Source organism: Ambystoma mexicanum, chromosome 8, assembly GCF_040938575.1.
Source record: "Ambystoma mexicanum isolate Mex_15411 chromosome 8, UKY_AmexF1_1, whole genome shotgun sequence".
NCBI classification, from domain to species: domain Eukaryota; kingdom Metazoa; phylum Chordata; class Amphibia; order Caudata; family Ambystomatidae; genus Ambystoma; species Ambystoma mexicanum.
Genome location: NC_090929.1, coordinates 1455198263 through 1455226186, shown reverse-complemented (window position 1 = coordinate 1455226186; position 27924 = coordinate 1455198263). Strand labels below are relative to the sequence as shown.

At 51.1% G+C, this 27924-nt stretch overlaps 1 protein-coding gene across 1 annotated transcript in view; it reads right to left on the bottom strand.

Annotated features, from left to right (window-relative positions):
- OGA (O-GlcNAcase) overlaps positions 1–27924 on the bottom strand; it is an 867474-nt gene that overhangs the window by 149422 nt on the left and 690128 nt on the right. Inside the window, exon 13 of the mRNA XM_069611624.1 lies at positions 3312–3400. Coding sequence (XP_069467725.1) covers positions 3312–3400 — 89 coding nt within the window. The remainder of the gene's footprint in view (positions 1–3311; positions 3401–27924) is intronic.

Sequence of the window (27924 nt, the reverse complement as noted above, 5' to 3'; positions counted from 1 at the left end):
TAGGAAAAAGTAAACCACTGCCACCAGCCATTAACTGTAGAAAGGGTAACAAAAATGATACATGAGAAACTACACAAAGGGGATACTAAGTAACCCCTCCAGCACCCTATTGTAAAATAGTGTGTGCTGGGTCTAGAAAGTTACAAACTGCAAGTAAAGTCAATTTCACTTCTCTTGGAAACCGTCTTTTCACCAAGAGAAGGTATTTAATCCTTTGGGAAATCTAAGACTTCCCTGTGTCGCTGCACTGAAGGTGCTGTGTGTCACAATGTAAAGATGCCGCCTACAGAGTTTATCAGACTCCATAACCAAAAGAAACAGTTTAAATCACAGAAAAATATATGAGTGGGAAAAAGGTCTCACTCTCTCCAGGTTAAAAATTAAAAAGCCCTAGAGTCCAGAAAAAGTGCTGGGGCCTCTAAGGTAGAGAGGAATTTGCACATTTCTGAGAATTCTCTCTAACACGATCTAAAGGCCCCGGCAACCGGAGCAACCTCAGAAGACAGTGGAGCTGGGGATTCAGGAAAACGTGCAATCAAATTACTTTTTCAAAATGTAGACGAAAACGAAGAATTTAGAGAGATTTCTCTGAGGCCTTCCAACACAATGTGCAGTAAAGAATATGAAGATGGCCTCCAGGTGTGGAGTTTAGGGAGCTCTTTCCATTGGTTGTGGGCAATATGACCTACAACAAGACTACTAGAGCACTAAAGTGACTGCAGTTTTAATTTCTTTAAATTAACTGCTCTATGTTACTGACGATACCCAGCCTGATGGGGAATATCCATACAGCACGTGAATCTATGAAAGATCCAGAGCTGGAGAAATGGGGTAACTGCACATAAAGGTGATAGGCTTGGATGTCAAGAGTCTCCCAGGATTCAGCGCACACCACAGCTTTTCAATGTCTACATGTTCTCGCTAACTGAAATTCTTGACCAGTTTAACATCACCTACAATATCTACGTCACTGATAGGCAAGTATGATTTTAGCTAGACAACAATTCCCCAGTTTTGCTTTCTATACCCATCGACCATGAAATCCTGGATATCAGACAGCCACCTCCATTGGGCAAAGAGATCCTACTGTGTGGCAACGCCCAAGCAAGTGACATATCAAAGACATGGCTGATCATTCTGCGCGGTACAGATTTCAGTCAGAATAGCCTGAAGCTGCTTTGATATTGAGATTGATATTTTATTTCTATTGCGCTCGTACGCAAGTGTTTCAGAGAGCGACAAGGCAAGGGAGGGGAGGGGGAACAGAGGAGAACAAAACAACGATCTTACTAGGCCCAGTGACATTGAGAACGCACAAGTGCATGGGAGAGGGGGAGGGGAAAAGTGCATAGAAGGGGGAGAAGTTGAAAGTGCGGAGCAAAGGAGAAACAGATAAATAATAAATAAATAATAAAGGCAACAAACAGTGGTAGTGCAGCCAGCAAGTGCCAAGTGCTGGGTTTACGGAAGCAGACAGGGTAAGTCTGTTAAGTGCAGGAAGAAAAAGGGGGGCTGTATGGGTACAGATACAGACCCCAGTGCAAGGGGTGGCCCAAAGGCAGTGCGGGAGGGTGAGCAGGTACCTGGGCCCGGAGTACAGACGGTGGCCAGGTGCACCCGGGAAGAGAGAGAAGAGATCAGCAGGGGAGAGGAGGAGCAGAGGCAGAAGCAAAGAGGACGGTCTTGGGGTGCTTCCGGAACCAAGATGGTTCTCCTCAAGTTTTAGAGTGGCAGGGAGGCTGTTCCAGAGGGAGGCCCCAGCCGAAGACTGATCTACCCCCAGTTCATTTCTTTGAAAAACGACTGACCCCGAGGGAGTTGGAGGTAGAGGAGCAAAGAGCTCGAGATTTTCGGAGGGATAGCTGAAGGTATTTTGGACCCAGGCACCAGAAAGCCTTGTGGACAATGCAGAGGGGTTTTGAATTTAATCCTTGCATCCACTGGGAGCCAACGGAGGGATTTCAGAGCTCGAGCGATACGATCCCAGGGTTTGAGGCCAAGGGCAAGTCTCGCAATCCTGTTCTGGCTTAGTTTCAGAGGGCGGAGAGTAGATGCAGGTAGATTGAGAAAGAGGCTGTTACAGTAGTCCAACCTACAGAGAACCAGAGCTTGGGAGATGGTGAGCTTTTGGGGGAAGGAGAGGAAAGGCAGATTACTTCTGAGGGGCTACAGCAGGAAGTTTGACTTTTTAGAGACATCAGAGATGCGGACGGAGAAGGAAAGTGTGGTGCAAAAGATGACCTCAAGGTTCTTAGCCTCGCAGGTGGGGGTAGGAGTAGGGCCAAGGGACCATCTTTGACCATAACCTTTCAGCTTCTGTACTAAAGTCTACAATAGTAAGCAATTGTCACAGACCGCTCAAGATCCAGCACCAAACCTTCCAGGCCATAGATCTGAACTACAAGATTCATATTATCCAGGCTCTGACCTGGAGATTGAGAGGCCCAATTGGCTATTGCAGTAGCAAATCTAAAACACACACTGATAAGACTGCAGGCAATCCAAAGCGGGGCAAATTAGTCTGATCTTCACCTTCCAAAAGTACAACTATATTGTTAATGTTCTCAAAAGGCTGCATTGACTGACTCCTTGTGCAATCCCAGAGTGAATTCAAGGTTTTGTGCATCACAAGAAAAGCAGTTTGGAACACAGTTGCCAAATACCCCTCAAACCTATCCCTCAAACATACCCCCTTGAGGCTGCTACGCTAGAGTATGAAAAAAATAATTCTGCATCATACATAACAAAATAAATGGTAAACCAAGACTGGCAGTGACCACCCCAGAACTGTGGAACAATCGTCCTACCGTTACGCATTACCTGCAAGATCTGACTTGGCCCTGAACCTAGAGTGCAATTACTGGTAATACAAGTAAATGCTATTGTATATAAAGACTGGCATATGTTGTAGATGCTGCAGCTTACCACACACCGGGGAGCCTCTTCACACCAAATTCCCTGAACCCTCCCAACACCCTACCCCCCTCATGCTCTTTTCTGTATATGCACAAAATTATCCTGTATAAATGTGGCACTTTTTAAAACACCACAAACATACACAAGTTTAATAAGCAAACTGCTGTCCAATTTGGTGGTTCTGATCAGGAAAATTAGGTCTATATGGTCAGTTTCCACAGGGAACAGAGACGCATGCAAATCGGAGAAACATTTTGCTAGGCTTTAATAGAGGACTAATAATTGTTTTGCCATTATCCATCCATATGTATGGTAGAAAACATTCTTCACAAGGTTTAAAAAGATATTGAATATTTAATTTTCGGTACACATGGGGAAAAAAAATAACAACGTACCTGTCTCCAATAAGATCTGGTTGACTTTCAAAGGGCAAATCTTCCATCGCATCATCATACATTTCTCTGCAAATCTTGTATACAGATGCCTGCAAAATATATATACATTTTTAACATGGAGTCGAAGAACTGAATTCCGTTCACAATATTTGACAGGGTGCTGCATTTTTAAATTAAAATATCATTAAGGTCGCAAACTAGAATTTAAATACTCTATAACAAACTTTTAGACAATTGCACACAAGTGTTAGGCTGTTTTCTCTCCATCCTCTGTTCCAGGAAAGAGGAAATGGCCCACAACTGTCCAAAATGGCTTCCAACAGACTGTCTTGCTCACCTAGAGGTAGCAATGGCTGACCAGACAAGGACAAATCTTACTAGGGTATCAGCGTGTTTTAATATACATTATGCATAACACAACAGTCAATAAGAAAATGTCCGCAAAAAGAGCTTATTAAAAATGGTACTATAGCGTTAGAAAATAAAAAGTTAAATTGAAGTAATCTTTATGAAAAATGATGTAAGGCCATGACCCTAACAATGAGGCTCCAAACTGTAGGCAGTGCCCCAGTATGTTACAAGTTACTTACCTGTTCTCAAGCATGGGTCTTGCATGGATTCACGTGCTCACAAATATTGCCCTTCGCCAGGCCGGGAATCCTCAGTAAAAAGAAAGCAGTTTAGCTTTAAACTGCTTGTCTCCTCTATAGCCTATCAGTGTCCTTTGGGTCATACGGCCCCCAGCCAATTACACGCATCCTCCTAAGCTCCATCCCCCGACTGCTATCTTCAAATTTGGTAACACATGTGAAGTGGCAGTATGAACCAAGAAGAGCCAGAGAGGGGAAGGAGGAAGGGTTTACATGTGAATCCATGAAAGACCCATGCAGGAGAACAAGAGCTACAGGTAAGTAACTTGTACCTTCTCCAGCATGGGTTCTTACATGGATTCACATGCTCATGAATACAATTACACAGCAGTACATTTACACAACCACGGGAGGTAGCAAGGCTCATAGAAGCAATACACCTACAACTGGAACAGACATGCCTCAAACAGGTTGCATAGCACCGCTTGGCCGACCTGGGACTCCTCCCTGAAATCCCAGTGTGGGTAGACCTCCACATAGCAACCCTGCAGATGTTGAGCACCAGAGAAACGCTGTAGTTGCTGCAATGGCCCTGGTGGAGTGGGCCCTCAGCCGGCCTGGAAGTGGTCTGTTGGCCAAGGACGAGAGTGCATGATACAGCCGATAAACCACCATACGCAGGGCCTTTGTGTGTCGCACAGGTCCGAAATTAACAAAAAGCCGAGACGTTTTCCGAAAAATGTCCTTCGTGCGTGCCATGTAGAACTTGAGGGCACGAGCAACATCCAGCGAACGCAACACCCTTTTAGCAGGCGTAGAAGGGTGCGGGAAGAAGACTGAAAGAACCAAAGGCTTGTTGAGATTAAATCTTTGGCATGAAGGAGAGATGAGTCCGCAGCACCACCTTATTAGCGTGGAAGGACGAGTACAGCAGCTTGCAGGAGGGGGCCTGAATCTCCCCGAGCTGCCTGGCCGAGGTGATAGCCACCAGGAAAGTGGTCTTCCACGACAGAAACTTCAAAGTGGCATGATGCATTGGTTCAAATGGTGGCCCTATAAACTTACACAACCACGTTCAGTTCCCAAACCAGGCCAAGAGACTTCACTGGGAAAAAAAACCTGAAGCGACCCTTGAGGAACTCTTTGACAAGCCTAGGCAACCAAGGGGAGAGCTTGCCTGGAGTCCATGTATACCAGGATATTGCAGCCAGATGAACCTTAATGGAGGCGTAAACCAGGCCAGCGCAAGCCAGCAAGAGCAGATATGGGAGGAGCTGCGGAGTCATGACCGCCAGTGGTATGATGCTCTGCGCCCCGCACCACATGGTGAAACGCTTCCATTTGTGCCTGTAGCAAGACAACGTAAAGGGAGCTCTGGCCTTGACCAGGATCTTCTTGCATTCCAGCAGCAGGGAATAGATCCCGAATTCTAGGGCTGCAGGTGCGAGGCTGTGAGGCTCAGTGACGCTGGGTCGTGGTGCAGGATTCATACATTGTCTCTGGAGAAAAGGTCGAGAAGTGGAGGCAGCTGGATGGCCGGATTCACCGACAGATGGATAGTCCAAATTAACAGATCTCCCTTGGCCACGCCGGTGCGATGAGGATCATCCTGCAGTGGCAATGTCCGAGTGTGTTGATCACATGTAACAGTAGCAGAATCGAAGGGAAGGCGAGTCAGTCCCAGAGGAACGAGAAGGCATCCCCTAGACTCCTCGGCTGAGAATATCCGCTGGCAAACCTCTGGCACTTGGCAGCTGCTGCAAAGAGGTCGATCTGGGGAAGACCCCACCTCGCTGAAGAGGCGAGACGCCTGCGCTCGTTGCAGCTCCCACTCGTTACAGGACTGCAGCTCCCTGCTGAGCGAGTCCGCTGTTAGGGAGAATTCTCAAAAGTGTGCTCATTACCTCCACTTTAGAGACCCCCAGCAACTTTGCTGGATTTTGAGGACTTGATTTTTTCAACCTGGAGAGAGTGAGACCTTTTTTCCCAATCTCTCATGTATTTTAACGCGATTTTGAACTCTGTTTCTTTTGGTTGTTGAGTCTGACAAATTCCATAGGCATCATCTTTTACATTGTGTCACACAACACCTTCTGTGCAGTGCCACAGGGAAGTCTTTCAGATTTCCCAAAGGTTTAAATACCTTCTCTTAGATAAACTACTGTTTCCAAGAGCAGTAAAGTGAAATTGACGTTACTTACATTTGTAACTTTCTAGACCCAGCACACACATCTTACAATAGGGGGCTGTAGGGGTTACCTAGCATCCCCTTTGTCTAGCTTCTCATGTAACATTTTTATGTTATCCTTTTCTCTCTGAATGGCTGGTGACAGTGGTTTCGTTTTAACTACCGTGGTGTGCATTTACCGCAGGCTGTGTTCGCAGCTGCAGTAAAGCACCCAAGGGCGCAATTTTTGTCAAAATGACCCGATCTTCTTTTCCGCTATTTCCTTGTGGAAAGATCCTTTTTGAGATTTACTCTGCGTGCCAAACCAGGTTTGGTCCAATTGTTCGCTTTGCCTTTGGCAGGATTCACGACTGAAGCCCGCCTCTGGCTCCAGGGTGTCTGGGGTAGGCAGGTAGTGAGGGAGGTGCCTTTACTTAGTCTCCTAAGAGACCCAAATGCACTCTGTAGTGATTGGCCGGCTGACCGTCCGGCAAGAACAGCCACCCTGCTGGGTGACAGCTAGGCTGGAATGAATGGGAGAGAACTGAATAAAAAGGCGAGGCTTTTGGCTTGGAAGGCAGACCATTGGACAAAGGAACCGAAGAAGAACTTGAAGAGGACGTCTGCTGCAATTCCTGGACCGTTGGTTTGCCTGGTGAAGTCCTGCTGCTGTGCTGAAACTCCAAATTCCTATCTACAGAGAAGCCTCTGCAAGGATGACTTCTCCCCTCGAGTTAGTGGGACCAATCAACTCCAAGGTAAGCCATCTGGACATCCGTCTCGGAGCTGGTTGTATTTCCACAGAGTTGCTGCTGGAAACCGAATAGCCAAGGAGTAACACCAGATTGTGTGCGTTGCTTTTAAGTTGGCCAAGAGCTCCAGGAAGATCCTGCGGACTCCCACGAAGCAGGACTGACCGAGACTGAACACCCTCAACAGAGTGCAAGACCCCAGAAGCAACGAAAGTCCATCTCGACAGCCAGGAACCGCGGTGTTGCTATTTGCGATAGTCCCGAGGAGCTGAAATACTGAAGTGGCACTTCTTTGAAAGATTGCCGGTTGTGAGCGGTGACCATCCCATTGCAGTGCCGGAGTCCCCAGAAGTCCTCCCTCTTGTCCCCACGACTGAGGCCCATGAACAGTGAGATCTGCAGAGCTGCACAGGAACAGAAGTCATCTGCTGCACTTTTTCTTCAATACAAAGGAAAACTTACCTCTCATTGTAGAGTTGCTTGCATCTTCTACTACTCACAAGTCTAATCAGCTTGTGGCCCAACATTTGATTGTTTTCTTCAAAGACTTCTAAAAACATTGTGCAAACACTTTTCTACTTACCTACCAGAAGTGCTTCATCCTATATAAGACTTTTGCCCATTGACTTTGGCCTACCCTGGTATACTGAATGACTGAGGGGATCCAAAAGTATTTGCCTACTTAAGAATATTTGTGGTCTCTTGTTGTTCTAATAATCCTTTTTCCTTTTACCAACTTCTAACAGTATTCTAAATGCCAACAATAAGATATTAATGTCCCCAAACCATAGCTATTGAAGTCACCCGAGGGTGTAGGTTGTGTCTGTGGCCCATCCCAAAAGGGTCTTTACTGATTTAGAAACTAAGTGTGCGTTTCTGAAGTATATTTGAGTGTTACTGTTATATTGCTCCCTTCTGAAGAAGGCTTACTCTGACGGATACATTAATAATTGTTTATTCAAGAAACCTTGTGTGTAAGAGTTTATTTGAATACTTGTCACTGAATTTCTGTGCAACTCCCCTATAGCTCACATTGACCCCTCTTGAGATAAGCCTGGCTGCTCAACACACTACCAAAACTGTGTAGTACAAGCTTATACCAAAGGTTGTGTTTTCTATACCTGTGGTCAGAGTTCTGTGTAGTGCACCCAAAGGGTACTGCATACAAACTTTGCCTAACATCCGCAATGGTATTTTTAACACCTGCCAGGTGAAGGGGGACAAGCAACATGTCCTGAAGAATGGCCTGGTGCCACAGGGACTAGGATTCCAGGGATAGAGCGGGGGAGTGCATCCCACACAGTTTCCAGATGTAAAACATGGTGGTGGTGTCCGTGAAGATCTGCACCACCTTCCTCTGTAGCTGAGGCCAGAACGACTTGTGTGCCCAGAAAGCCACCCGTATTACTAGGACATTTATGTACAAGTCCTTCTCCTCCTGGAGCCAGAGGCCTCTGGCGTGAGATTGTCCTTGTGAGCCCCCAAACCGACTAGAGCAGTGTCGGTAGTGACCATAGCCTGGTATGAGGGATCTGGAAGGGGGCTCCTTCAGTGAGATGTGACCGAACCGACCACTATTGACGAGCTTGGCGTAATGCCTGATTGAGGGCGATCTTTTCCGTCCATGTGGCTGTGACCTGCTTCCACCTGGCATACAGGAATTCCTTTAGGGGCCGCATTTGGAGGCTGCAAAAGGGAAACAAATGGATGCAGGAGGACATCATGCCTAGCAGGGATTTGATTGACCGGACTGTTGCTATGGACAGCCACTGATCCTTCCTCTGAGGGGGTCGTCAGACAAAATCGTGTGGAGCTGGCCACCCAGGAACAGTGTGTTCTGAGATGGCACCACATATCCCTTCGGATAATTGATGGAGAATGGTCTCTGCCATGTGCTGGGTTGCCAGTGAGTGGGAGCAGGACCAGATGAGCCAATAGTCCAGGTAATTTATTTTGATTTATTGGTTATTTGTAATGTGCCTATACAGCAATATGGTGTTTCAAATCGCATCAAGACAAGGGAGAGAGACAGGGGAGAAAAAAAGAGAATAATAACGTTCCTACTAAGTCTTGAGGCATTTTGAAAGTGCAAGTGCGATAATAGCAATGATGGGGAGGTGTGGGGGGGAGGACAGAAAGTAAAGGTGGGGGACAAACAGGGAAGGAGACGAACAGTAACATCCTTACTAGGATGTGAGACAAAAGGTAAGGGTAGACATGGGTTCCCTTGCATTGTAGGTGTGCTGCCACTGGGGCCAAGCATTAGGCAAATACCCTCACAATTTCAGACTGAAGGGAAGGGCCTTAAGTTGGCAATGCCGTCCCTGGATGACAGAACGCAGGCACTTACAGTGTTTGCGATGAATGGGGATGTGGAAGAATGCGTCCTCCAGGTTGAGAATCCCCTACCTCCAGCTGGTTGATCACATGCTGCAACGTGACCATCCTGAATTTTTGGGACTTTAGGTACTTGTTTAGGCGTTGCAAGTCTAAGTTCAGTCGCCACCCTCCAGCATTTACCATAAAGTATGTGGAGTACACCCCAGAGCCCCAGAGGCGCTGAGGGACCGGTTCCGTTGCCCTTTTTTATAACATGGCCTGAACCTCCTGTAGCAGCTGGGCCATGTGAAGTTCTTTACGCGCAACAGGAGGAATGCAAGGGTACCAGACTTAAAATTCTAAAGCGTGCCCCTGCTGAAAAATGTCCAGCACCAATCTTTTGCCAAGGATAGACAAAGTTGATAGCCAGTCTCTCCCTGCAGTGTGAAAGTGGGGACGCCGGTTCAGGCCCACTTGGGCGTCTGGGTCCTGGATGGCAGACGATGACTGTGCTCTAGCACCTTGAAGCTTTTGTTGCGTTAGATGGAATTACCAATAAGGAACAAGTTACTTACCTGCAACTGTTCTCCAGCATGGGTCTGGCATGGATTCACATGCTCATGAATATTCCCAGTCAGGCTGGGAATCCTCAGTAAAAGAAAAAACGGTTTCAATTTCGTTTCTAAACTGTCTTTCTCCTATAAACCAATCACTGAGCTCTGGGTCATACTGCTCCCAGCCAATGACTGCCCTCTACCTAAGCCCCTCCTCTGGCAGCCATCCTCACATTTGGTAGCACGTAAAGTGGCAATAGGCCCAAGAAAAGAGCTGCAGAGGGGCAGGCGGGAGGGTTTGCATGTGAATCCATGCAGACCCATGCTGGAGAACAACAGTTACAAGCAAGTAACTTGTTCCTTCTCCAGCACGGGGTCTGGCATGGATTCACATTTTCATGAATAAAGAATACATAGCAGTACATACATGCACAACCACAGGAGGTGGTAAGGGTCAACAGAAGCAATCACTTACCTCCTCACCAGTCTCACCTTCAAGCAAACAGGTTGCCCAGCACTGCTTGACCGACTCTGGACTCCTCCTTGGAACCCCGGTCGACGCAGTAGAATTTTGTGAAGGTGTGCATCGACCTCCACGTAGCAGCCCTTCAAATGTCCAGCAGGGGCACACCAGACAGGAACGCTGTTGAAGCAGTGATCGCTCTGGTAGAATGGGCGCTTGCACAGCCAGGCAACAGTTGGTTTGCCAACCAGTGACAGTGAGTGATACAGCCGGAGAGCCACCTGGAAATGGAAGCCTTGGACAGGGCCTTCCCATGGTTCACAGGACCAAAGTTCACAAAAAGCTGAGAGGTTTTCCGGAAACTCTTCTTGCGGGCCACATACAACTTCGGTGCTCTAGCCACATCCAGCTAGTGCAAAGTCCTTTCAGCCGGCAACGAAGGTGTTGGAAAAAACACAGGTAACACCAAGGGCTTGTGGAGATGAAATTCCAACGGCACCTTGGACATGGAGGGGTGCATCCACAGCACCACCCTCGTCTCGTGGAAAGCCCAGTAGGGCCGCTTGCATGACAGGGCCTGGATCTCACCCACTCGTTGCACAGAGGTGATAGCCATGAGGAACGCTGTTTTCCTCGACAGAAACTTGATCAGAGCTGAATGCATTAGCTCGAATGCGGGCCCCATGAGCCTAGTCAGCACCACGTTGAGTTCCCACACTGGGGCCTTCACCAGTGGGTGGGGGTTGGGGGTGTTCTAGGGGTAGGTCGAGGAGAACCGTAAGCATTGCGGGGTGGCATTGGTTTTTTATACTCTGAGACAACATAGCTAATGGCCCCATGAGGTTGTGATTACCGAAAATACTTCATTTCAATATGTTGTGGCATGGATCACAAAATGTTTGTGTCTCAGGAATCTCAGCAGAGAAAAACCATAATTAAGTAGGTGGACAGTTTGTATTGTATTACTAACAGCCACAGCCCGAGAGGGTGAGAATTAGGGCGTGTCGCCTGGAAACTTAATACATAGCTTCATAATGACAGAAAACATTTGGAATTAACAAAGAAAGTATAGTTTTTCATGTAGGTGATTTCATACATTGACCAAAAAAAAAAAAAGATGGCTGACATAAATACCTACAGGGACCTAGCAACAGCGTTACCAACGCTTTGCAGTCAGGCCCCTGCAGTCTCAACTGTGACACAGCAGTCTGAGGAGCTCCAGCTCGTACTTTTTTGGCAGACAGGCTGCCCATGCTGCAACCCTCACAGGTACTTTAAAATAAACCCTGCACTTACTGCTATATATATGAGACAGTTGTTACTAGGTAACCACACTCACCTTGAGCCATGACAATGCTTTACTTACCGTAAAAGCATTTCTGATGGTTGTATCTGCTTAGATTCACATGCTGTGCATAGGTCAGACATCCAGTGGTCACTGCGGAGTATTGCATTTTGTTTTTCGTAGTCGAAAAGGGGACGTCGACAAGGCGTGTCTGTAACACTATCCCTATAGTGACGTGCGTTGTACCCACAATCCCTCACGCGTCGAGGTCCCTCTGTTTGTATTTTTCTGCCCTGAGGGAGCCTTCTAGACGTGAGTGAGTACAGAAAAGAGAGATATAAAAGGAAGTCTATGTTCCTTCCATCCGAGCGGGGAGGAAGGGTGGGCGCATGTGAATCTAAGCAGATACAACCATCAGAAATGCTTTTACGGTAAGTAATGCATTGTCTTCTGATGTTTGTTAATCTGCTTAGAATCACATGCTGTGCATAGACTAGCGAGCAGTACCCGGAGTTGGCGGTGGGTTATGAGAAGGAGCAGTAGAGAAAAGATGTCTTAATACTGCCTGTCCCACCTGGGAGTCAGATCTTGAGTGTGCATCTAGACAGTAGTGTTTTGTAAAGGTGTGCACAGAACTCCAGGTAGCCGCTTTGCAGATGGACTCAAGGGGAACATTTGCAATGAATGCTATGGATGCCCCAGTGCCTCGAGTGGAATGTGCTCTTGGCTTGAAGGGTAGTTCTCTCTTAGAAAGAGTGTAACAGAGAGTGATGAATTGTACAATCCATCTAGATATAGTGGACTTAGAGACTGCATCTCTTTCTCTTCCTGCTGCCACCGAGACAAAGAACTGATTAGTCTTTCTCAGTGATCTGGTTCTTTCCATGTAGAACATGACAGCTCTGCGTACATCTAGTGTATGCAGACTTTTTTCTCCCAAGTTGGAAGGGTTTTGAAAGAACGTTGGTAGTTCTATAGATTGGTTTACATGAAATTTCGAGATGAATTTTGGTGCAAACCTTGGGTGTGTGCGAAGAACCACCTTATCCTTGTGAACTGATACGAAGGGGTCTAATACAGAAAGAGCCTGTAGTTCACTTACTCTCCTAATGGAGGTGATAGCTATTAGGAAAGCAGTCTTAAGAGTGAGGTATTTAAGAGTTGCCTTGTGCATGGGTTCGAAAGGAGTGCCGATGAGTCTAGAAAGTACCACGTTTAAGTCCCATCCAGGAACTGGGCTTGCTATTGGGGGGTGTATTCTCTTTACCCCTTCCATGAAGGCCTTTATAACTGGTATCTTCCACCACGACACTTTAAGTTGGGAAGTGGTGTATGCAGAAAGTGCCGCTAGGTGGACTTTAATGGAATTAAACACTAGACCTGAATCCAGTAAATGGGTCAAGTACAGAATAATGTTAGTGGCAGAGCAGTCAACCGGGTTGATGTTCTTACTTCTACACCAGATGACAAATCTTTTCCACTTGCTAGAATAGCAGTGGCGAGTATTAGGTTTTCTGGCTTCCCTGAGGATGTCCATACATCTCTGAGGGAGATGTAAATGTCCAAATTCTATGATCTCAGGAGCCAGGCTGCTAAGTTCATGGTCTGAGGGCATGAATGTAGTGTCCTGCCCTTGTCTTGTGACAGCATGTTGTACGGGCAAGGAAGTTTCATTGGGGGAGATAGGGACATCTCCATCAAGTGAGCGAACCATGGCTGCCGGGCCCACATTGGGGCCACTAGTATCATGGTCACCTGCTCTTGGTGCATCTTGTGCACCACTTTGTTGAGGAGGGGAGTCGGGGGAAAGGCGTAAACAAATTTCCCTGACCATTGAATCAACAGACCGTTCCCCTTGGACTGGTTCTGGGGGTACCTGGAGGCGTAACTTTGGCATTGTGAGTTCTCCAGGGTTGCGAACAGGTCTATTTCCGGGAAACCCCATTGCGTGAAGACGTTTAAGACGATGTCTTCTTGCAATTGCCATTCGTACTCTTTGGGTAGGGGGAAGTCTCTGCTGAGTTTGTCTGCTAGCAGATTGAGTTCCCCTGGTACATGTTGTGATAGTAGGAACATGTGTTTGAGAGCCCACTTCCATATATTCTGGGACAGCTTGGACAGTCCTGGAGAGTGAGTGCCCCCTTGCTTGTTGAGATAGTACATGGCTGTGGTGCTGTCTGTGAGGACCATCACTGTCTTTCCTTGTAAGTGTTCCTGAAAGGCTTTCAGTGCTTTGAACACTGCTAATAGTTCCAGCAGGTTTATATGTTTGGATGCTAAGCTTGGAGTCCACACTCCGTGAGCAGTCTGATGGGATAGGTGAGCCCCCCATCCTGTAAGGGATGCGTCTGTGGTTAGAGTGGCTTCCACTGCGGGTGTGGCAAACGTTTTCCCTAATAACAGGTTTTCCTTTGTCCACCACCGTAGCGAGAGAACCAAGGCCTGCGAGACCACCACTAGATTGTCCCATTGTCCGCTGGCCTGGCACCACTGGCTGTAGAGCCACTCTTGCATTGGGCGCATGCGCAGGCGCGCGTGAGGTACCAAATAAATACATGACGCCATCATCCCTAGCAAACGCATTGCTTTGTGTACCGTAACCTCTCGACCTGCCACATAATGGGGGATCTGAAACAGCATGTTTTGGACCCTCTCGTTGGAGGGGAAGACGAGGCTGTCCTTTGTTCGAATTAGAGCCCCTAGGAATTGCTTGATTTGGCTGGGGTCTAAGCTGGACTTCTTTTCGTTGATGGAGAAGCCCAGTTGGGACAAAAGGTCTACGGTCCTTTGGGTATTGGAGAAGCATGTTTCGTAAGAATCCCCTGTTATGAGCCAGTCGTCGAGGTACGGGTAAACCGGGATGGATAATCTGCGCAGGTGGGCCGCTGCCACTGCCAGTACTTTCATGAATACCCTTGGTGCAGATGCTATCCCGAAGGGTAGTACTCTGAACTGGTAGTGTTTGTTATCTATCTTGAACCTGAGGTATTTTCTGTGCGCTGGCAACATTAAAATATGAAAGTATGCATCTTTCATGTCTAGTGTTGTCATGTAATCCCCCTGTGATAACAGTGGGATTACATCCTGCAAGGTTACCATACGAAACTTTTGGGGTTTGACAAAATTGTTCGCTGGACGCAGATCTAATACAGGGCGCATGGTTAAATCCTTTTTGGGTACAAGGAAGTACACTGAATAAATACCTTCTATTACCTGCGATAGGGGGACAGCCTCTATAGCTTCTTTTTTCAGTAGCTCTTCTACTTCTTGAAGAAGAATAGTGAGGTGTTCCGGTGTCATGCGCCGGTTCCGTGGGGGTCTGTATTTTGGGGAACCGTTGAATTCGATGCAGTATCCGTGGGCTATGGTGGATAATACCCAGCGGTCTGACGTTATTCCCTCCCATGCTGAAAGGAACGATGTTAGCCGGCCCCCGACCGGTGATGCATGGGAGGGGACCCGAATCTTTGGGTCATTTGTTGGTATTGGGCGTGGGGCCTTTTGGACGGGAGCCGCGCCCTCTTCCTTTGCCACGACGTTGGCCTCTTTGACTGAACTGGGTGCTTTGGTTAGAGGGCCAGTTGGTAGCAGAGTAAAATTGTTGTTGGCTTTGCTGCTGGCGTTGGCCACGAAAGGAGCGTCTATTGCCATAGCTGCGTCTGTTAGGTGGCCTAGAAATTTGGTCAGTCTTGATGGTATCAAACTCCTTCTTGACATGTTCTAGGGCCTCCAACTGCTTTTCCAAACAGATGTGTTTGCTCTATGGGCTTATTTATTAGGGAAGCCTGGGTTTCTGGCTTAAATCCCGAATTGCGCAGCCAGACATGGCGTTTGAGAAGTATTCCCTGAACCAGGGAACGTCCAGCTGTCTCTGCGGCATCCAAGGAGTTCTTTACGATGCCCTGGTTTACAAGAGTTCCCTCTGATATAGTAGCCAACAGGCGTGAACGCAGGGGTTCTGGTGCGTCCTCTGCTTCGCTGCGCAGCTTGCTCCACTGTGCATCTGCGTAGCTAGCTAGTAGGGAATTGTTATTCGCAATCCTAGTTGAGAAGGCGGCGGAGGTCGTGATTCTCTTCCCAAGTGCATAGAGCTTCTTGCCCTCTTTGTCAGGTGGTGCCTCACTAGTAGATAGTGGTACCCCCGCTCTCTTTCTTGCGTTAGTAACTACCAGAGAGTCCGGAATAGAATGTCCCCTGATGTACAAAGGGTCAGAAGACGAAGGGCTGAAGAGCTTTTCTATCCGAGGGTTGACCCCTCTGACTAAGGCCGGATTGGAAAGGGAAGGAGTTATTCTTCTCCTTATAGAAGCCAGGAGAGGAATGGACTGACTGACCGGGGCTTTTTCTTTAATAACTTTTTCTACAAAGTCTATGTCCGGAAGAGTCTCCCCTGTGTCTATTTCAAAATGCGCTGCTGCCTTGAGCAATAGTGCATTAAGTGAAGGCTGGTCATCTATGGGGGAGGTGTTCCCAATAGGTGAGTCCTTGGGAGGAGAAGGGTGAAAGACATCAGGGTCTGAGTGCACTGATGGGGATTGCCAAGGCTGCACTGATGGGGAGTGCCAGGGCTGTGAGGTAGCTGTATCTTCCTCAAAAGCTCCTGCGCTAGTGTAAGGGTCTTCCTCAAACCTCTCCTCCTCATGTTCTTCCTCTCCACCTAAACACTCCTCATCTTCCTGAAGGTATTGCTCCTCTTCAGTGAGGTCATATGCATCTGTAGAAGGGGGAAACAGCCTAGGAATCTTGACCCTAGGGTCATCCTGGGTCCATTCTCGGTCTTTTGGGTGTGGGTGGGTTTTGGCTACCCAAAAACCTCTCCATCTTTTCCATACAAGAATGGAGTCTTTCCATGGTCTCATGGGGAACCCCTGAATAGTCTAGAGGGGGGAAATCAGTGTTATCACCTTCAAAACGCTTCGAACGCTCCCACAACGTCGACGAAAGGTTTCCGTCGCCCTCAGAAAAGCCCTCCGGTAGTTTAGAAGTGCCTTTAGATGAATGGGGCAGTTCCTGGCTACTCTTGTGCTTTTTCGGCGTTTCCATTTCCTTGGGTGCGGTATTCGACGTCTGTTTCGTCGTCCGCTTACGTTTATCCTCGCAAACAATTCTCGGCAGACTCTCGACGACGAGTTCGTCAGTCGAGGGTTCTGGAGTCGGCGTTGCCTGCGCTGCGCGTTGTTTTTCGACGGAAGCTCTATGGAGCGTTACGTCGGATGTTTTTGAGGTAGCGCCCGTGTTAGATGAAAGCCCAATCGCTGGTCGCGGCTGCGTTTGCGGGTGGGGCTTGAGACCCTTGCGGTCCGAGGTCGACGCCGGAGTACCCTGCGTCCCCTTCGGCGCTGGTGGATCCTTCGTCCTCGACGAAGAAGAGCCGTGGGTTGTGTGCTTAGGCCTATGGGGTCTGTGTGCGTCCTTGTCGCCGGGGTGTTCATCCCCATAAGCAGGGCGTGAGCCGAGCCCGTCGGGGCCGGGGACGGACGTCGAGGAGCGCGAGCGCTCCTTCTGGGGGTTAATGAATTCCGTAACGGACGTCGAGTTATCACTCTCCTCGTCACTTTCTGTAACAGCGGCAGCGGGTGAGGAAACTGACTTCGACATAGCGTAGTCCGCCCACCTCTTAACTTTCCGTTCTTTAAGTGTCCTTGGTTTCAAGAGCTTACAGGCCGCGCAGCTGTCCTCTTTATGATCGAGGGGCAAGCAACGATTACAGAGCTTGTGTTTGTCCTTCCAAGTGTATTTGGCCCTACAGCGTGGGCAAAACTTAAAAGGTGTCCTCTCCATAGCTGAGGCAATAAAAACTGGTGATAACAACCCCAAGGGAAAGATAGGGGAGAAAGAAAGACATTCTCGACGAGAAGATAAAAGTTCGAACCCCCACTCTCCCTACTGTATGTTGGCCGGCGAGGCCTGGCCACGTGTTCGGCAGCGCCGAGGGATCTCCTCCGTCTCTTCCCCTCCGTCGAAAACTTGCACGGCGGAGGAACAGCTTCACAGCTAACGTCGAGGGGAGGGATCTTTACAATAAGTATATATTAAGGACCGAGGTCCGTAGTAATTGTTTTGCAATGTCTCTCTAGGAGCTCCGCGTAAGGCGACCATAAGCTGGGCGGAAAAAAACAATCTGAGGGACCTCGACGCGTGAGGGATTGTGGGTACAACGCACGTCACTATAGGGATAGTGTTACAGACACGCCTTGTCGACGTCCCCTTTTCGACTACGAAAAACAAAATGCAATACTCCGCAGTGACCACTGGATGTCGGACCTATGCACAGCATGTGATTCTAAGCAGATTAACAAACATCAGAAATATATTTTTTAGCTGTGCAAGCCGTGTCTGTTTCCCACTGAAATCCACCCTGGATCAGCATTTTTCGACCTCCAGCGAGAGGTAAGATTTTTTTCCCTGCATATAATAAAAAACTTTTTTTTCATGCCTTTTTAAACGGGGACATGTTTAGCTTCAACCTCCCTTTGCTTCTCTCGTTCTCTGTTATTTGCAACAGGACCATACAGAGACCAGCCCATGCGGCTAGCAGATCTCAAATTTAGCGCCTGTGAAATCTATTAACCCATAGGTAAGCTATGTGCTTTTTGATTTTACATCAACCACACGTGATTCACTCAAACTAAATAATTTTGGCTCAGACACCCCCCTGACTGTAGTCTCCTTCCCCTGCAGCACAGACGTCAATCTACACAGAACTCCGTCCTGATGAAGGCCGTGTTAAAGATGAGACACACCAATGCCACCTAGAAACGGCTGAACTGTGTAGACGCACTACTCCCCCCAAAACTACAGCACATTAATGCTGTTTACGCAAGAAAAATAATTTTGTGTACATTGTTCTATGTGTTTTCCACAAATGTTGACTTGAATATGTACACTGCAATATGTGAATTTCTTGGCAAATCCTAATAGGAGTCGGGTTTGTTACACACACAATTTGGAGATTGTCCCAAAAAATGTTTTTTTGGCACTGTGTGTTGTAAATATATTTTTTTGTCTGATTGTTCTGTTTTAGCAAACCATTTTGATGTCTTAATTTCTCTAAATGTTGGATTTATGTCTTTTTGCACACAACTTTAATATAAAAAAATGAGATTTATCTCTACAACATACTATTGAAGAGTGATTCTTTCCTTAGCAATGCAGAGTTTGATAATCCATGTGGAGGTGTTGTTCTGAGCCTAGCATCCTTGGACCTATTCATTTGTATCTTTTGTTTTCCTAGTTAACCCTCCTGGGTAGAATAGGTTCCACACCAGGAGCCCTATTTTTTGATTCTCGTTGAAGTGTAGTGTCTTCTCCTTCGGCCGCCACATGCCTCTTGTGTGAAGCTCCCCCCATCCTTCCAGCATACGTCGTGACAGTCTCTTGGTAAGGGGGCTCTGGAAATCCGTGCCTCTGGCTATATTGGAGCGCAAGCCCCACCACCATCTCGCCCGGCGGAACTCCTCGTTAAGCGTGATCCTGTCCTGGAAGCCTCCGGACACCTGGACCCAACAGGCGGCGAGGAATTCCTGCAGCGGGCGCATCCGCAACCTGCAGAGCCGAATCAGGTGTATGCACAACAACATCATGCCGAGTAGAGACTTGATGGTCCTTAACATGGCGACCTTCAGTGCCAACAGCCGTTGCACTTTGGAGGAAAGGATATCAGCCATCTTGGGCAATGGTGATGCCAGGCATGACAGTGTTGAGCCTGGTTCCCAGGAACAGGTCGTCCTGTGATGGAGTCAAGCAGGACTTTGCATAACTCATCGAGAACCCCAGTTCCATCAGCAGCTGGACGGTCCTCGCTGTGTGGTCGACTGCAATGTCTTTTGACCGGGCCCAGATGAGCTAGTTGTCCAGGTAATCTCTGCAGTCCTAGATGGGCTGCCAGAGGTGCCAAACACTTGGTGACGACTCTGGCCGCTGCCTTCAGTCCAAAGGGAAGAGCCTTGAATTGGTAAGGCTTCCCTTGAACGACAGAGCTCAGAAACCTCCGATGTCACAATACGCGTCCTCTAGATTCAATGACGACAGAAAATCCCCTCCTCCAGCTGGCAGAGCACATGCTGCAGCATGACCATCCCGAACCTCTGGGACATTATGTACTTGTTGAGTCGCCGTAGGTCAAGAATGGGCCTCCAGCCCCAGTCTTCTTTCTTACGATAAAGTATCTTGAGTAGACTCCGGAGCCCCAGAGTCGCCGTGGAACCAACTCTATCGCCCCTTTTTGTAACATGGCTCGTACCTCCAGCAGCAGCTGAGGGATGTGAATTTCCTGGTGGGCCACCGGTGGTATTCACGGACACTTTCATTGAAATTCCAAGGTGTGTCCATGGGTGAGAACATTCCGCACCCAACGATGGGTGGAGATGGCCTCCCACATGCTGAATAAGTTTGCCAGCCAGCCTCCCACCGTGGTGCATGGGTCGGGGCCGACGTCCTGGCCGGTTCAATATTGCTTGGAGGTCATCGGACCACCTTGGGGCCCTTGGCGATTACAGCAGTCACCTCCGAAGGCCTTGGAGCGACTCCTGTTGGCGCCCTGGGTCGAAGCTTGGGAGGGTTGGCGGTAAGATGAGGCGCCCCTGCCAAAACCCTTCGAAGACCTGCTGGACTTCCCTCCTGAGGAATGACAGGACGGCCCGTGTTGCTGCAGGTTGCCCAAAGCATAGGCCATCTCGGTCTTGATGGCCTGGAGGGATTCATCGACGACATTCCCAAACAGGTTGTCTCCGAACGGCATGTCCAGGACCCTCGTCTGGACCTCCTGCCTGAAGTTGGTGGCTTTGAGCAAGCCTCGACGGCAAAGGCAAACCCTGCTGCCCATCTGGCGGAAAGCCGTGGCTGCAATGTCCAGTGCCACCGTGATTGCATGGTCCGATGCCACCTCACCTTCCTGGAGGATCTCCAAAGCCTCAACCCGCTTGTCATCTGGGAGGAACTCCAGGAGCTGAGCCATCTTGTACCAAAGCTCCCGGTCGTATCTGGCCACGATCACCAGGGCGTTGGTCGCTTTCACAGCCGAGAAGGAACAAGTTACTTACCTGTAACTGTTGTTCTCCAGCATGGGTCTGGCATGGATTCACATGCTCATGAATATTCCCCGTCGTCAGGCTGGGAATCCTCGGTAAAGAAAAAACCAGTATCAGTTTCGTTTCTGATCTGACTTTCGTAGTAATAACCAATCACTGGTCTCTGCGTCATACTGACCACAGCCAATGACTGCCCTCTACCTAAGCCCCACCTCTGGCAGCCATCTTCAGATTTGGAAGCACGTGAAGTGGCAGTATGACCAAGTGAAGAGCCGCAGAGGGGTAGGCGGGAGGGTTCGCATGTGAATCCATGCCAGACCCATGCTGGAGAACAACAGTTACAGGTAAGTAACTTGTTCCTTCTCCAGCATGGGGTCTGGCATGGATTCACATGCTCATGAATAAAGAATACATAGCAGTACACACATGCACAACCACGGGAGGTGGCAAAGGCTCAATATTAAGCATCACATCAAACTCAACATTAAGCATCTTACCTCCTCACCAGGCTCACCTCAGGCGAACAGGTTGCGCAGCACTGCTTGGCCGACCCTGGACTCCTCCCTGGAATCCCGGTCGACGCAGTAGAATTTCGTGAAGGTGTGCGTCGACCTCCACGTAGCAGCCCTGCATATGTCCAGCAGGGGCACACCAGATAGGAACGCCGTGGTAGCTGCGATCGCTCTGGTGGAATGGGCTCTCGGACGGCCAGGCAGCGGTCGGTTTGCCAACCGATGACAGTACATGATACAGCCGGAGAGCCATCTGGAAATGGAAGCCTTCGAGAGAGCCTTCCCCTGATTGACAGGTCCAAAGTTCACAAAGAGTTGTGACGTCTTCCGAAAACACTTCGTGCGGTCCACGTAGAACTTCAGCGCTCTAGCCACATCCAGCGAGTGCAAAGTCCTCTCAGCCGGCGACGAAGGCGACGGGAAGAACACAGGCAACACCAAGGGTTCGTTAAGATGGAAGTCCGACGGTACCTTGGGCATGAAGGAGGGGTGCGTCCTGAGCACCACCCTCGTGTCGTGAAAAGTCAAGTACGGGGCCTTGCAGGAAAGGGCCTGGATCTCTCCCACTCGTCGTGCGGAGGTGATGGCCACAAGAAACGCTGTTTTCCACGACAGAAATTTCAACGGAGCCGAGTGCAGAGGCTCGAACGGAGGTCCCATGAGCTTGGTCAGCACCACGTTGAGCTCCCACGCCGGGGCCGGAGCCTTCACCGGCGGGAACGATCTGAACAGTCCCTTCATGAACTCTTTCACCAGACGATGAGACCACAAGGACGTCCGCCCCGTGGTTCTGGTGTATCGGGAGATCGCAGCAAGATGAATCTTGATGGACGCGTGTGCCAGTCCAGCTTTGGCCAGCGTCAGCAGGTACGGCAGTACTTGGGGGGCCGTAATCCGTAGAGGGTTAATCTTCTGTGCGTGGCACCAGACAGAGAACCTCTTCCATTTGTGTCCGTAGCATTTAAGAGTCGAGGACGCCCTGGCCTTTGCAAGAACCTCTCTGCAGTCGGCCGGTATGTCGTATCCTCCAAACTCTAGCGCTGCAGGAGCCAGGCCTGCAGGTTCAGCGATTTCGGGTCGTGGTGGAGGATGGCGCCTCCTTCTCTGGAGAGTAGATCCGCGTCCACCGGCAGCTTGATTGGCGGGGACGCCGACAAGTCCAGAAGGTCCGGGAACCATATCTGCCTCGGCCACGCAGGTGCGACGAGGATCATCCTGCACCGTGACCTCTTGAGCTGGTTGACGAGCCGGATTAGCAGTGGCAAAGGAGGGAACGCGTAGAGGAACAGGCCCTCCCAGGGGAAAGAGAAAGCATCGCCCATGCTCCTCGCCTGGGGAAACCTGCTGGCGAACCTCCGGCACTTGGAGTTCGTCGCCGTCGCGAACAGGTCGATCTGGGGTGTGCCCCACCGTCGGAAGAGGCGATCCACTAGATCCTGCCGTAGCTCCCACTCGTGGCACGAGCGCAGCTCCCTGCTGAGTGAGTCGGCGATGGTGTTTTTTATCCCTGCCAGATGAAACGGCACCAGAAATATCCTTTGGGCGATGGCCCAGTGCCACAGGTCCTGCGCCTCCTTGGAAAGTGCTGGGGACCTGGTTCCGCCCTGTTTCCTGATGTAAAACATGGTGGTGGTGTTGTCGGTGAAGATCCTCACCACCTTGCCCTTGAGGGACGGAAGGAAGGACCTGAGGGCCCAAAACACTGCACGGAGCTCCAGGACGTTGATATGTAGGGATTTCTCCGTCGGGAGCCAAAAGCCTCTTGCGTGCAGATTTTCGGTGTGCGCTCCCCACCCTTCCAGGGAGGCATCCGTGGTCACTGTCTCCTGGTGGGCTGGGGTCTGGAAGTCCAAGCCCGCTGTCAGATGCGCGCGGGTGCCCCACCACCGGATCGCTCGTCAGAAACTCTCGTCGAGTGTGATCCTTTCCTCGAAGCTGCCCGTCGTTTGGATCCAGCGCGCGTCCAGGAACTCCTGCAACGGGCGCATCCGGAGCCTGCACATGGGAATGAGGTAGATGCAGGAAGACATCATTCCGAGGAGGGACTTGATGGACCTCACCTTGGCCGCGTCGGCCACCAACATCCGCTGCACCTTGCCCAGGATGGTCCTAGTCCTCTCCTCCGACGGGGAGGCCAGAAGGGACACTGTGTTGAGCCTCGCTCCCAGAAACAGAGCGTCTTGCGCGGGTACCAGGTGGGATTTGGCGTAGTTCACGGAGAATCCCAGGTCCGTGAGAAGTTGGACCGTCCTTGCCGTGTGAACCACGGCGAGCTCCCTCGTCTTGGCTCGGATGAGCCAGTCGTCCAGGTAGGGGTAGACGTGGACCCCCTCGCGGCGCAGCTGCGCCGCCACCGGTGCGAGCCACTTGGTGATTACCCTGGGTGCCGACCGTAGTCCGAAGGGGAGGGCTTTGAACTGGTAATGACGCCCTTGGACCACAAACCTGAGGAATTTTCGGTGCCCCTTTAGGATGGGAATATGGAAGTAGGCATCCTCCAAATCCAACGACGACAGGAAGTCTCCTTCCTCCAGCTGACCCAGGACGTGCTGGAGGGTGACCATCCGGAACTTCTGCGCCTTGATGAACTTGTTCAGACGTCGCAGGTCCAGGATGGGGCGCCATCCCCCCGTCGTCTTCTTCACGAGGAAGTATCTCGAGTAGACTCCGGAGCCCCGAAGCCTCTTTGGGACGAGTTCGATGGCGCCCTTCCTGAGCATCGCTTTTACCTCCAGGAGAAGTTGAGGGACGTGAAGTTCTTTCCTGGCCACGGGGGGGACGCGCGGGCACCTTCTCTGGAACTCGAGCGTGTGGCCCCGGGCCAAGGCGTCCAGCACCCAACGGTCGGTGGAGATGGACTCCCACACGCTGACGAAGCTCGCCAGCCGGCCTCCCACCGGGGTGCTTCGGTGGGGGCCCGACCCCACGGCCGGTTCAATCCTGCTTGGACGAGGTTTTGCCGCCTTGACCTCCTTGGCGACGACGGCGGGGTCCGCCAGACTTGCCTCGTCCTCTGTAGGCCTCCTGAGACGACGAGCGGGCCGCTTGACGGTAGGTGGAGAAACCGCCGCCGGAACCTTTGGAGGCGCCCTTGCCTCCGCTGCTCCGAAAGGGCGTCCGTCGTTGTTGCCGAACTCCCAGGGCCCGGGCCGTCTCAGTGTCCGCTTTAATGGCCTGAAGGGAATCGTCCACTGTTTTGCCAAACAGGTTGTTCCCATCGAAGGGCATGTCCAGGACTCTGGTCTGAACGTCTTGACGGAAGTCCGTAGCCTTGAGCCATCCACGCCGCCTAAGGCAAACGCCGTTGCCCAACTGGCGGAACCCAGTGTCGGCGATGTCCGTCGCAACGGTAATGGCGTGGTCCGAAGCCACCTCACCTTCCTGCAGGATCTCCAGGGCCTCTGTCCTCTTGTCGTCCGGCAGGAAGTCCAGCAGGGGAGCCAGTTTGTACCAGAGCTCCCTGTCGTAGCGGGCCACGATAGCCAAGGCGTTGGCCGCTTTAATCGTCGTCGCTGCCGACGAGATGACTCTGCGTCCCATAGCGTCCAATTTCTTTCCCTCACCGTCCGGTGGGGAAGTCGATGTGGAGGCCGCACCCCCACCCCGCTTTCTTCCTGGCCGCCGCGGAGACGACGGAGTCCGGGGTAGGCTGCGCCCGGAGGCACAGGGGGGCCGTGTCCGGGACCCGGTACTTCTTCTCGTACCGGTCTCTTCTAGCTGGCGTCGTGGAAGGGTTCTTGAGGAGGGTGAGGCCCTCATCCCAAATGTCGTCCAATAGAGGCACTGAGAGGACCGTCTTCCTCTTGGCCTCGCGCCGCTGATAAAGGAAACCTTCCTTCTTCTCCTCAGGGCAGAGTTGAAAAAGCTCGGATGCCCTGGTGATCATGGAGTGGAACGATCCAATCTCGTCGGGCGGAGAAGCCCTGGTGGGAGGCGACGACGGTACATCCTCGTCGTATACCTCGTCGTCCGTACCCGTCGCTGCCGTGTCAGTCCCCGTATCATCCCCTCGGGTGGACGGGGAGGAGGGCTGGATGGGGCGCGACGGCTGAAAAGGAGGTGGGGGGTGGATCCTTCTTTTCTTAGTAGGGGGAACACCAGAAGGTCCCGGTTCTGGGTCCCCCGACGGGAGAGGTTCCTCCGTCGGCAACGGTAGTCTCGTCCTTATCTCTGAGCATAAGGACTGTATAGCCAACAAAATGGCCGCCGAGTTGTCTTGCGGTGCTGGCAGAGGGGAATCCGACGGGCGATCAGGGGCCCCGTCGGTACCCTCGTCGTCACCTGCGTCGGGATCCATCCCGACGGGCCGGTCTTCTTCCACGCCGAGGCCGTGGCTTAAGACCTCGACCAGTTCCTCCTCCGAGGTTGAAGCCGAATCTACGACAACGCCCTGCCCCCCCTTTCTCTTCCCCTCGGGGGATTTCACGGGGATTCTATCGATGGGCACAAAAGAGGACTCCCTCCGAGGTGGCAGGGAGACTCTGAGCCCCGAGGTCGCCACCACTGGTGTAGCCTGCACAGGCTGAGCCAGGGCCGCCGCGACAGTTTCGATAGAGGGCTTGGCCGGATGGATTAAGGCCTTCACCACCTTAGGTGCGCTCACCCCCTTATCCTTGAGGGGGGGGGGGGGACACCGCCTCGCTCCCCCTCCGATGGGGCCTTCGAGCTCGACCGGGGCCTCTCCAGGAGCTTTGCCGGGTGCTCGGCCTTCCTCTTACCCGACCCAGAGCGTTGGCTCGTGGTTGATGGTGCCGGGGAGGGTGCGCCCTGCCTGGCGCCCATAGAGCCCGACCGTTCGGCGCTCCTGGTGCCAGCGGACTCGCTGTGCTTGGCCTTATATTGGACCCCCGTCGCCGGGGCGTCCTCAAAGGTCTTAGAAGACCGCTCAGATTTCTTCTTCTTCTCGCCGGACGGGCTCTTCCCTTCTAGCCAGTTGGCGAGACGTTGATGGCGGTCTTTCATGGTCCGCTCCGACATGTTGCCGCAAAACGCACAGTCCTTCTCCACGTGCGTCTTGTCCTCATGTAGGCAGTAGAGACAAAAAGAGTGTTCGTCCTCCTTGAAGACGTTCTGCAGCTGGCATCCAGGGCAGACCCTGAACAGCTTTCCGGGCGTCGAGCTTCCCTTCTCCTGGGCCATGACCGGGCCTGAGAAACTTCTGGAGTCCTCCAAAAGCGTAGCTCGACGAATCTTCACCCTTGAGGGGCGCAGACGAATCCGACACGGGTCCCCGTTGATCGGATAGAGAGTCTGGAGCTTGAGGCTCTTTTGACCGAAAAAACGAAGTTTTTGAGAAAAAACGTGAAAAAAATAGCACTAACGCTCGAGAGCAATAGCACGAGGATCCCAACACATGAACGTGCGGTAAAAATCTGAAGATGGCTGCCAGAGGTGGGGCTTAGGTAGAGGGCAGTCATTGGCTGTGGTCAGTATGACGCAGAGACCAGTGATTGGTTATTACTACGAAAGTCAGATCAGAAACAAAACTGATACTGGTTTTTTCTTTACCGAGGATTCCCAGCCTGACGACGGGGAATATTCATGAGCATGTGAATCCATGCCAGACCCCATGCTGGAGAAGATTACCTTTCTACCCATGAAATCTTCTCCTCGTTGTACGGGGGTACAGATGAGGACTATGATTAACTTGACGACTTCTTCCGGCGACGGAAGACACTGCAGGCACTTGGGCGCAGACTCCGGGACCAGGTACTTTTTCTCAAGCCAGTCTCTTCGCTGGTGCTGAAGCAGGGTTCTTCAGCAATGCCAGCCCCTCATCCCAGATGTCGTCCAGGAGCAGTACCAACAGGATAGTCTTCCTCTTTGCCTCCTGGCGTTGGTACAGGAAACCCTCCCCCTTCGGGGAGAGCTGAAGAAGCTCTGTCGCCCAGGCAATCATGGAATTAAAAGATCCCACCTCGTCCGGTGGAGAGGCTCTCGGCACCGGTGATGCAGGGTCTCCTAGCCCTGCGTCATCGTCCGTATCCGTCGCCGTGTCCGTCCTCATCCTAATAGGGGAGGGAGCGGGGGCGGGTGGCAGCGACGTTTGGAATGGAGGTGTAGGGCATCTCCTCCTCTACACCGGTTCACCTGTGGTGCCACTGGTGCAGGTGGAGCCATCTGCAATTATCTCTGACAACAGCGTGTGGAGTGTCGAGAGGATGTCCTGCGACATGTCCCTATGGGGGCACCTGGTGAACAGGGTCACTGGGCCCAGCGTCCATGTCATCCCATTAGACGGTATCAACGTAATCGGTGACTGTCAGCGTAGTCATCGCCGCATCTGGTCGGCATCTCTTTGATGTTTCCATTGTCGTCGTTGTCACCACCGTGGATGGTGTGGATGGAAAGAATCTCATCCTCGGATGAAGAAATGTCCGTGCCCTGGAGTTCTTCACCGCGCCGCCCACTTTCTTTCAGTCCCGAGGGGTCGGTCTCAGGCTGAGGTCCGGCATCCTTTTCTCTGTCAATCGCCTTGAACGAAGACTCTCCTGGCTGGGAGATGGACTGGCTGCCGCCGGGGCACCCTGGACGGGATGAGCACCTTTTGCCTTCGAAAGGGAGGCCACCACCAACTTGATCGAGGAGGATGATTTGGCCTGGCTCACCTGGGCCTTCACAGGCAGTTCGGCCATCTTGACCTACTTCACAGGTAGCTCGGACCCCTTGTCATACTCGGCCTTCCCCTTCAAGGGCGGTTCGGACATCTTAGCCTGTTTGGCCTTATCCAGTGTTTCCCGCAGCTTTCGTGGGTTAGCTGACTTCCGCTCGGATGAAGAGCTGGAGCGGTGGCTGGAGATTGAGGCCGATGGAGATGATGAACGCGCCCTGACTCTCGCGGAAACCGCTGGAGTAGCGACTCCGACAGAAGCGGACTCGCAGTGCTTGGCCTTGTGTTGGGCCCCCACTGATGGGAACACGGTCAAAGGACTTGGAAGCCTG